The following is a 10,890-nucleotide window of genomic DNA, read 5'->3' as shown; positions in this document are numbered from 1 at the left end:
ACTACTGCTTTATAGGCTCCGGAACAAAAATGTGTTTTTTTTTTGACTCAAATGATCGAAATGCGTGGAAAAAAATTTAGTGATCAAAATACATATAACACCATTTTCTTCTAATTAAATGGTATTTTGGTCACTAAGTTTTTTTTTCACGCATTTCGGTCGTGTGAGTCAAAAAAAATTAAACTGAAGTAGTACTACTGCTTTATATATGTATATTCAGTTTTTAACCCAAAACCAACCAACCAACCTTTTATTTGCCAATCCCACAACAGCATATCTCTCTCTCTCTTTCTGCTACCCTTTCCAGTAGTCTTTTCTCAAAATTCTTCTTTTCCTTTTTGTTTGTTCTGTTTCATCTTTTGTTGTTAATATTATGGAACTGTTGAGCTACTTTCTTGATTCAAAAGACTCAAACTTTTAGTACAAGCCGATCCTAATTGTACCAAAAGTTTAGGTAAAGTTACTAGTATCTTTTTCTCAGAGCTGTGAAGTTTTCCTGAAAATGGTATCTTTATTTACTGCTTTTTATGACTTTTTCTCAGGTCTGGAGGAAAAGTACAACAGGAAACCAAGAAAATCATAATTGAGGTGAATCCAAAAAAATAAAAAAAATGTATGTAGAAAGTGATTGTTTTGATCCTGCTGCCAGTGTGCAGCATGAAGGACTAGCAGAAGATGTTTTTGAGATAGAAGAAAACACATATAATAATTCCTCCCAACAAAATGCTGCATTTGTGGCTGCAGCAGCCCTGGAAATGCAACTTCAGCAGCAACTGAATCTTGAGATGGAACAGTGTTACAATACTACTCATAACAACAACAGCATGCAAGAATTGGTACATGAACACAATAATCAAGGAATTTCTTGTGATCAATCAAATTGGGGTGAAATGAGCTTTCATCCATACCAAAATCAAGAAGATAATAATAACTTTCAACATGTTGCTCATGACATACAAAATGGTCATCAACAGCAAAATTTTCCCAATTCACTGCCTGAAGCTCCATATAATCTTCCAACCCCTGATCTTCTCAACATGTTTCCTTTGCCTAGATCATCAATTTCCTTCACAAATACTAATACAACTCAATCTTCAAATTTATTGACTTCACTAGGCTTACTAGGTGACATTAATATTCCAGCAGCAGATGGTGCATCAACTACAAGTGCAGTCTATGACCATTCTTTACTTCCATTAAATCTACCCCCACAACCCCCTTTACTGAGAGAATTATTCCACTCTTTTCCACATGACTATGGCTTGGGAAACTTAAGAAGTAATACTAGTTCTTTCTTTAATGGGTTGGAGGAGAGAGATCAGTTAAGTGGTGCTTTGTATCAAGATGGAGAAGAAAGGCCTTTTGACAATGGGATTTTTGAGTTTTCTGCTGATATGAATGGTATTGCTAAAAATAGGGATATTGGTAAAGATACAAAACATTTTGCTACTGAGAGACAGAGGAGGGTGCATTTGAATGACAAGTACAAAGCTTTGAGAAGTATGGTACCAAATCCTAGCAAGGTATAAGCTCACTCTTAATTTTCTACTTTGAAATTGCACATCTTTATATTTAATATGATGGCCTATTGATACCCCTTTTATTTTGTTTGAAATTGTAAAAACAAGAATGATAGAGCATCAATTGTGAAGGACGCTATTGAGTACATCAATGAGCTAAAAAGGGAAGTGCATGATTTAGAAGTTATGGTGGAGAAGAAGAGATGCAACAGAGACAGGATTAAGAGGCAAAAGACAAAAGAAGGTGGTAATTCAATGGATGGTACTGATGCAAAGCAAATGGATGAAGTTGACCAATCTTACAATGGAAATTCATTAAGGAGTTCATGGCTGCAGAGGAGGTCCAAGAATACTGAAGTTGATGTTCGCGTTGTAGACGATGAAGTTACTGTCAAAGTTGTTCAGCAAAAGAGAATCAATTGCCTTCTTTTTGCATCTAAGGTTCTTGATGACCTTCAACTGGATCTTCACCATGTTGCTGGGGGACTTATTGGTGATTACTACAGCTTTTTGTTCAACTCCAAGGTTGTTTTTAATTTACATATGTGGTTTGATTTGATATCTCAAGTTATCCACACTTTGAATTTCTAATATTATATTGCCTTAAAAACAACTTCTTGCAGAAATGTAGGGTAAAATTACGTACAATAGATCCTTGTGGTCGGTCCTTCCCCGGACCTCGCGCATAGTGGGACCTTAGTGCACCGGGCAGCTCCTTATATTCAATATCTTCTTATTGCTTTTGTCTAAACATGCAGATTTGTGAAGGATCTACAGTGTATGCAAGTGCAATAGCCAAGAAGCTCATTGAGGTTGTGGACATACAGTATGCAGCAATTGCACCAACTAATAGCTATTAATTAGTTCAGCTCTTTCATATGGTAACACTTCTTCTTTCCTGTCTGATCTGAAGAAGCTATTGTTTCTTTTCTTAACTAGAAACACCACTACTTGTGGGCTGATTTTATGAAGATTTAAGAGGAAAATAAAGTAAAATGAATATATAAAGTTGCTACTACTTGGTATAGATGAACAATAATTGAGCATCAAAAGAGAAAATTATGGATGTCTCAATGTCTTTCTTCCAGTTTCAAGAATTTACATAAGTGGGGCCATGATATAATGAAGAATGACAAAGACAATTCAAAGAATGAGTCAAGTGAAGATTTAATTAAGAGCTTTAAGTTTCTAAATTTGGGCATGTTTGCTGAAGTACATGCAGACAAGCAGTTGGAACTTGGAAGTATATGCACTCTAGTTCTTTTTATTTCCTTTCTTTTTTTCCAGTTTTGCGAAAAAACGTCTTATTTTCCTCAATTGATGATACTAAAGTTGTACAAAGAAATGGTATACCTTGTTTTATCTCTTAATTCTTCTTAATTTCTTCATATTTTCTTCTTTGATGCATATTCTATCTTGAATTTTTCACCTTTGATTTCTGAACTGTGGCCTCATATTTCTTGGGTGTGTCTATTGCAGATTTCTAGAGGGACTTAGAGACATCAACGATAGCGATCCAGGTTACACAAATTGGCGCACCAATCGGCCAGTGGATGATAGTGTTAGTGTTCTTTAGGAGGAATAACTTTGTTGAATCCATGGAATGAACTGATCAGGATATATTACTGTCTAACTCAAAGTTTGACACTTCTTATTTTCTAATAAGGCATATATATGCTTTGGCAACATAATTATTCCTTAGGATTTCTTTACTTAGTGTAAACTGTAATACAAAAATTCAAACTCCTACACGTACAATATCATATCTCCATGGATTTCTGTTAACTAATTTGCACATGCAATTTCTTCTTGTATTAAACATATATTTTAATGTTCCTACTTTTTTGTACATAAAAAGTTCTTTTATACTGTATAAAAGTTAAACTTTGTTCGTTCAAATTTTGATGAAATAAGGAGCAAGAACACAACAATGCCATGTCCCCACACTCAACAATCTTAAATAAAAATAAAATAAAATAAAATAAACGTATCTGATCTCCACCATCAAATAATAATGCTCTATGTTTATCATATTGATAATGGAAGATGTGGTTCAGAAAACAAAAATAGTGAGTCGAAGTGTAATCAAGACCTTTACCACACTGAGAAAGACAAGGGTACAAGAAGGGGTGCAGCTTCCCTGCAAAACTTCTACTATTACAAAAGCTGCAGAAGATCTGTTTGTCTATATTATGCAGTTTACAGTTCTGGGAAAAATAACCATATGCAGTTCTTATTTACTTGTCTACATGTTAGTATATTATTAGGGTTTTCCATTTATCACTAAAATACAAGGCTTGAACCATGTTTAATTTGAACTGGTCAAAATCCAACATAAACTAAATATTTATATATAAGCTAAAAAGCTGATCCTAATATTTTTGTATATTATTAGGCTTGTATATAGAAATCTACTTTTAACTAATAAAACAACCGGCTTGGCAAGTTCTACTTATTTGATATATTTTTCAATTCTTACTATCTCCCTTTTGCTCTTCCATGACCTTGATCCTCTAATGTAATTATAATGTTTTCTTATATACATAAAAAAATGTGTGTATTTGGAGACTTTGGAGTATATGTGGTTAGAGACAAACCCAACTTCTGTGAAGGTTGTAATAATGACTTTATAATATAATCTAAACAAGTAAAACTATCTCATTAGTGCAATAATTTTCAACATCATAATAAGCATAGTAACTTTTCTTTGCACCAGGAAATTAAACATTTCAGTATTTTGATATGATCACCATTTGGACATGTATCAAATATGAGAATAAAACTTAGAATCAGAGAGAATACTCAACAAGATATTTATCTGTTCACCACCCCAAAAAAAAAAAGAATTTTTTTATGTAATTATCAACGTAACCAGGACCATTTAAGGAGAAGATCAGGACCAACTGTACTTACTAAAAGATCAAAAATATGTACTCTTCTTATTGCACACAGAAAATAAATGGTTACTATTTTCTTTGGAATTTTAATGGTTAGTTGCAAAACAAGAGTACGGAGATATATCATCAGTGGTCCCCACTATAATATTTGGAATCTTAGTAACAAACTAACCCCAGCTGTCCCTAACAGAAGAACTGAAAAGGCCAATAAATAGTACTATGGTGGTTTCCTTTCTTTCCCTTATAAGGCCTATCACTACTTTGCTCATTTGCTTTCCTGTAGACGTATTTCTTTCATCTCTTTTGAACTTTTCTTCCCCCAAAACAACTGCTCCATTGTTGATTAATTTTCTACTCCAACTTAAATTTTATGCTATCTTGCACTGTTTCTAAGTGTAGTGAACATTTCAGAAGAATGTATGCAGAAAGTTTAGCTTTTGATCCTACTTCTCATGAGCAAGATGAAGGGACAGAAGAAAAGGGTTTGCTTCAAAATCATTCAACAACTTGTGGTACTAACTTTTCCTTGGGATTGGAACTACAGCAGCAGCAGCTGAATCTTGAAATGGGAAAGTTTCATTCTACTCTAAATAGCAATATTATCCAAACTGAAAATAACTTGATTCAGGAATTTGGGCATGAGCACAACAATAACACAGTGTTATCTTATGGTCAAGCAAATTGGGAAGAAATGGGTTTTAATCCTTATGACCATCAACACGGCCATGAGCGGCACCAAATTAGTAATTTCCCCATTTCAACATTGATCACTAATAATCCATCAAATCCCATAGCAAATACATCACTAGGCCATTGGGTGGGTTTTCCAAGAACAGAATTAGCCTCAACTTCAACTAATCTTTTCTATGACCCACAACAGAATATGCCTGTGAATATTTGTACCGCACAACCTAGTTTGTTCAAAGAGTTGTTTCAGCTTTCCCCACATGGCTCCTATGGCTTAGGAAGCTCAGGGACTGGCTCTTTTTTTAGTCACGGGGTTGCTGAGGAAGAGGTAACTGGTGCATTGTACCGTGATGCTGGGAGTTTTGATATCAATTCTGCAGCTAAAAAGAGGGAAGGTAAGGATATTAAGCATCATGCCAGTGAGAAACAAAGGAGAGTTCATTTCAGTGACAAGTTCCAAGCATTGAGAGCTTTGATCCCAAATCCCTCAAAGGTGTGTATATATATATAGTTATTCACAGTACATTTTCTGCTACCTAAAATGGTCCTTAGTTTTCTGTTTGCTGTTGATATCCTTGTTTCATGACAAGATGGACACAGATCTGTAGGCAAATACCAATGAGACTTTTAACAACAAATCCTAATTTGTTATCTTATTTACCAGCTATTTTTTGTTGGTAAAATTTCTTTTTTTTTTTTTTACCGAAGACGCGTGGAAGTCGAGAATTAGGTTTGAAGGTTTGACAAGTAGTCGTGAGTTTCTCCTAGAGTTTCTCCTAGGCTTACCAATAGTACTAGTACCATTCTTCTATTTTCTTATTTCTGGTTCTTTATTATTACATGTTATGTCATTCACTTCCGTTACCCTATTAACTTATTGTTAATATTGTTTGTTGCTTTATTTCGAGGGTCTATCGAAAACAGTCTCTCTACCTTTACAAGGTAGATGTATGGTCTGTGTACACATTACCCTTCCTAAACCCCACTTGTGGGATTACACTGGGTTTTGTTGTTGTTGTTGTTTTCTCTTGTCAATCAATCTTTGCTGTTATGTAAGTCTACATGATTTTGGCTATTCAAGAATGACATATAGAGCATAAATTGTGTTGTTATAACAAAATTTTGTACTAAAGAAAAAGGATAACTTGTTTAGGGATTTAATAGGGTTTGTTTTGTTAAATTGACATATTTTTTGTGAATACAAGAATGATAGAGCAACAATTATTGCGGATGCTATTGGGTACATCAATATGCTGAAAACAAAAGTAAATGAGCTAAAGAATGAAGTAGAAAAGAAAGAGAGGGTCAAAAGGCAAAGAACAGAAGATGGTTCATGTGGTTTCAATACTGTAATGGAAGCTGCTGAGAATCATGTGAATATGAGGAGTTCATGGCTTCAAAAGAAATCAAAGAATACTGAAGTTGATGTTAGAATTATGGATGATGAAGTGACTGTTAAACTTGTCCAACAACAGAAGAGAATGAATTGCCTTCTCTTTGTTTCAAAAGCCTTTAATGAGTTTCAGCTGGATATCCATCATGTTTCTGGAGGATTAATTGGTGATCACTATAGCTACCTCTTCAACTCCAAGGTACTTAATTCTTCTTCCTTTTGTATGATATGTTATGTCAAATGCAGTGGCAGAGCCAGCTTATCCAAAGTTCGTCCTGAAAATTACAATGTGTAGTTCGATAATTTTTATACTATATGTATATATTATTATATATGTTGATTCCCCTTGACTTTTCCGTGTGTTACTTCTTTATATTTTGACATCCCTTAGTGAAAATTTTGGCTCCGTCACACGTCAAATGATAACTAAGTGATTGCAAAACATATGTTTAATATGAGTTTTAACTTATATACATTGACCGTATACATAACATTTAGACTATCAGTGTACTATTCTTGGAATAGTTTTTCGGAAAAATTGTGTTCTCAAGACTATATTTAAATGCCAAATAACGTATTGAAAAAAAAGGTGTTAGAGATTTGAACTTGTTCAGATTTAGGTAAATTGTGTTTTAAGCTATTATATTCAGGAAGTTTGAGGCTTTTGGAAACATAATTGTGGGTATTTTTGACAATGTATGCAGATTTGTGAAGGTTCAACAGTATATGCAAGTGCAATAGCAAACAAGGTTTTTGAAATTTTAGACAAGGAACATGCACCCATTGCACCAAGTTGCGATCTTTAATTAAGTTGGAGTTCTTTTTGTCTTGAAATATAGCCTTAATTATTCCTATTCCATCCAATGATTTCTGCTTTGTAATACATTCTTGTGGGCATAGAATGGTATATAACACTATATCTGAGTTTTGAAAACTAGTTCGACTATGTGATCCATATTAATGTAATTATTAATTTACATTGAAAAGATTTATATGGCTAGTTATGATCTCTTTGCATTGAAAATCTATCTAATTGCATTACTGAGTCGGAACAAATTTTATTTTATTTTAGGGATTTTTACAAAAATAGCCGGTCATATTAATTGTTTACTTTTTCTAGCCATATACATAGATTATACATAATTATACACATTTAATACATAAATTATACATATAATATACATTCGCTGGCTATTTTTAGTTTAAGTTCATTCTTTTGTCTTATGGGTTAAAGCTATTAGTAGGGGTCGATCTAACAGAAAACTTTCAGCAGGATAAATTCTAATAATGAATTTTCAACACTATTGTTTTATTCTACCATTGTTGATATATAAATAGATCAAAAAGAGTGCAACACTAGCCTTTTTAATTTCCATTTCCATGATTTTTCTCTTCCTTTTCACCCCATTCTCAGTGCTATACTCCTTAGTCCTTACCTAACACATTTCCTAATTTACTAATTGTGTAGCCCAAAAAGAAACCAATTCAAAAGCACCGAATTTCCTTATCTGACTTCAGCAAAATCCTTTTAATGTGTTAAAAATGTATTTATATTAATTTAAAAAGGAAGCTTGTATACTATTTTCCTCCTCTCCCTTCACTTTTATCATATGCCTCATTTGGATCTCTTTTGGTCAACGCGAATTCAGCCGTTGACCATGATTCTCCACTTCCCACGGTTACTTATTTTTGGTGTAACATTAAATAAATAAATCAATCAATAAAAGTAAAATTGAGAAAGAAACGAGAGATAAATCTTCCATGAAAACGGACTAATCTCCGTTTAGTCGGATGTCGATGTACAACATTCTTTAACAAAATCTTGTATAGAAATGATGTTACTGAATTATTTCCTTAAAATTTTTGTCAAATGTAAAATAAGTTAATAGTTTATTGTGCTAGCACAATATACATTAACTTACGGGCATCTTGTATTTGCACCAAACATGTATGATTTGCTTATAAATGTATTCAGAAAGTCTTCATTTGTGTGAAACTATTCCTTTCAATGTGTCAGCGAAGGTTTTTGTGTGAATAATGAAATGGTAAACATTACTCATTTTATACTCTTCCACCATGATATAATGTCTTTTCAAGAAAATGATGCGAGAAGCCGCAATGAAGAAATAAAGAGATCCTTATTTGTTGAGTTTTTTGAGTTCATGTGTGAGTGGAAAATGGAGGGAAAAGATATGAAAGGAAACAAAATTTTGAATTGGTTCCTTTTACAAAGAAACTTTGTCCCTCATTGGATAGGAAGAGAAAAATTCTTGTGTTTATATATTGAAGCACTTCTTCTAGTTCTTCAAGAGTTGAGAAGAGAGCAAGCATCTCACCGTTGTCGTCACTCAGCTACGACTTCAACTTTGAATTTAATAGAAATTTAAATATTTTTTGCCGAATAGACACCTTGTCAAATGGCAGACATCTTTGCACCTGTTGAAACTCAACTTCGTTGGCTATAAATACATAGGATTAGCCTCATTTTTTAGACACCGAAATCTGCAAACACTCTCCTCCCTCTTCTACATTTTTGCATTATTTTTCAAGGGGAAAAGTAAGGATCTAAGTGTGATTTGCTCCGCCATTTGAGTTCGCTGATGTTCTGTAATTTATAGTACCACTACACAAAGTAGTTATTCCGTTCTATCCTGACAGAAATTAATTCAAAACCTTGAGCAAGCGTGAGGGTATTAAATTCCTTAATGATACAGAAGCAACTTGTGGGCTCGAAATTATTTTCTATTTCTGTTTATTGCATTATGTTTTATTATTGTTTCTCCATTTTCTGATTTTGAACACAATTTACTAGCAAAGTATTTTCACCTTAACTTGTACAGTAACTCTTATGATTTACTTCGGTTCTTTGTTATATGACACTCTATTCCCAAAAAAAGAAAAGAAAAAAGAGAATGCTCTATATGTAGTTAACTAACTTTTTAAGCTTTTATTAGCAAAACAAGAAAAAAGCTTTTAAGCTTTTCATTTTACAATGATATGATAATATAACCGCATAAACTTCAAAATATTTAAGATTACAAACTCCTCTAATCCTTTCTTTATTTCTTCAATTCCATTGCTAACACCTTCGCATAAATAAAACGCATTCATTAGTTGTTTAGTTTGATGCAAACATTAATTCTTTCCCGTATAACTTTTCATATTTTACAAGTTTCGTCTACGAGGATAACTGCTAAGCTGGGGAATAAATCAGAGATGATCTCATCTGAAAGGGAAGTGATTCGCTGAGGCAACTATTTTCACATACCTTGAAAAAGACATGTACAACATTTGGAAAATGTCATAAATTATTTATTAAAAAAAAAAAAATCTTGCATAAACTACAGAAAAAAAGAAGAATAAAATATGGGAATTCAAGCTTTGTTATAAGTTTTTTTTAAAAAGATTCTTGTGGATATCCCGAAGTCCCACCACACGTAACCTTCGAGATAAACAATATTTAAGGCCTATATTTATAACATTTTTTACCCAATTAAGTTCTAGAAAGCAGGCTGATATTCTCTATATATTGAACGTTTTGGAATCAATATTATTTAATAATATTATTTGGAGTCGTGATATGTTAGAATTGATCAACTTTGTGACAGCTACTGCATTGACAACCAAGTTGACAAAGTTGTTTGTAATTATTAAAAAAGTTCTTTATGTAGAAAACCTCTTCTTTTTTTCTTTTTTTTTTTTAAATGTGAAAAAGGTTTAAATTTTGTTTATATGGGGGATGTCTACATCATAAAATCCATTAAGAGGAAAAGTGACGTCTACTTAATTATCTTTCTTTTCCATATGTTTTCTTTAATTTAAATTGATACAAAGTATATATTGTTTACCCACCATGAAGGAAACTACGTAAGAATTAGTGCAAAATTACTACAGTAAGGACATTTTGATGATAAGGTTTCAACTTTAGTTGCTAAGACGAGCTCATACGATCTCACACAAATCACAATATATATTAAAGGCACCTATTGGTTTTTCCTTTAATATATATAATTACTACTTCTCTCTGTGGTGTTTGTTCTTGCTTTGTAGCTCATTTTTTGTGCCAAAGATGGGGGAGGAGCGGTACAGAATCAGGTCACACATAAGATCGTTATGGGTAAACTTCAACTATAAGAATTGACAGAACCCGTTACTAAGTTCGCAATTAAATATCTATACATATTTAATGAATTTTTTAATACAAAAATAAGATAAAGCTATTGAATTCATGTGAACCCGTGTACAATACTCTACCTCCTCCTTGAGCAATGATATTGTGTATTTGTCAAGTCAGCAATTGCACTTATTATGGATGATTGCAAATAATTAATCTTTTAGGTAGAAATTCTCTTATACTATCGGTATATAAAAGTTAAACTCATTAAGGATAATA

At 32.8% G+C, this 10,890-nt stretch overlaps 2 protein-coding genes across 2 annotated transcripts; both read left to right on the top strand.

Annotated features, from left to right (window-relative positions):
* The first annotated feature begins 249 nt into the window (after positions 1–249).
* On the top strand, positions 250–3,309 carry LOC107789167 (transcription factor bHLH91-like). Its single transcript, XM_016610946.2, has 5 exons — positions 250–454; positions 543–1,523; positions 1,629–2,045; positions 2,279–2,401; positions 3,000–3,309. The coding sequence occupies exons 2-4, from the start codon at positions 612–614 to the stop codon at positions 2,378–2,380; spliced, it is 1,431 nt and encodes a 476-aa protein (XP_016466432.1). The 5' UTR covers positions 250–454; positions 543–611; the 3' UTR covers positions 2,381–2,401; positions 3,000–3,309.
* Positions 3,310–4,679: 1,370 nt separating this feature from the next.
* On the top strand, positions 4,680–7,416 carry LOC107789166 (transcription factor bHLH91-like). The gene is made up of 3 exons (XM_016610944.2): positions 4,680–5,597; positions 6,310–6,696; positions 7,202–7,416. Exons 1-3 carry the CDS (start codon positions 4,788–4,790, stop codon positions 7,301–7,303), a joined length of 1,299 nt encoding a protein of 432 aa, XP_016466430.1. The 5' UTR covers positions 4,680–4,787; the 3' UTR covers positions 7,304–7,416.
* Positions 7,417–10,890: the final 3,474 nt, after the last annotated feature.

The sequence above is a fragment of the Nicotiana tabacum genome, chromosome 19 (genome assembly GCF_000715075.1).
Source record: "Nicotiana tabacum cultivar K326 chromosome 19, ASM71507v2, whole genome shotgun sequence".
Classification (NCBI taxonomy): domain Eukaryota; kingdom Viridiplantae; phylum Streptophyta; class Magnoliopsida; order Solanales; family Solanaceae; genus Nicotiana; species Nicotiana tabacum.
This window is presented reverse-complemented; position numbering and strand designations above follow the sequence as displayed.

Excerpts from the sequence above, each read along its gene's own strand:
- LOC107789167 (XM_016610946.2), top strand. The coding sequence starts at position 612 with ATGTATGTAGAAAGTGATTGTTTTGATCCTGCTGCCAGTGTGCAGCAT. Across the intron at positions 1,524-1,628 it reads TGGTACCAAATCCTAGCAAG|AATGATAGAGCATCAATTGT; the intron begins GTATAAGCTCAC and ends TGTAAAAACAAG. Across the intron at positions 2,046-2,278 it reads GCTTTTTGTTCAACTCCAAG|ATTTGTGAAGGATCTACAGT; the intron begins GTTGTTTTTAAT and ends CTAAACATGCAG.
- LOC107789166 (XM_016610944.2), top strand. The coding sequence starts at position 4,788 with ATGCTATCTTGCACTGTTTCTAAGTGTAGTGAACATTTCAGAAGAATG. Across the intron at positions 5,598-6,309 it reads TGATCCCAAATCCCTCAAAG|AATGATAGAGCAACAATTAT; the intron begins GTGTGTATATAT and ends TGTGAATACAAG. Across the intron at positions 6,697-7,201 it reads GCTACCTCTTCAACTCCAAG|ATTTGTGAAGGTTCAACAGT; the intron begins GTACTTAATTCT and ends CAATGTATGCAG.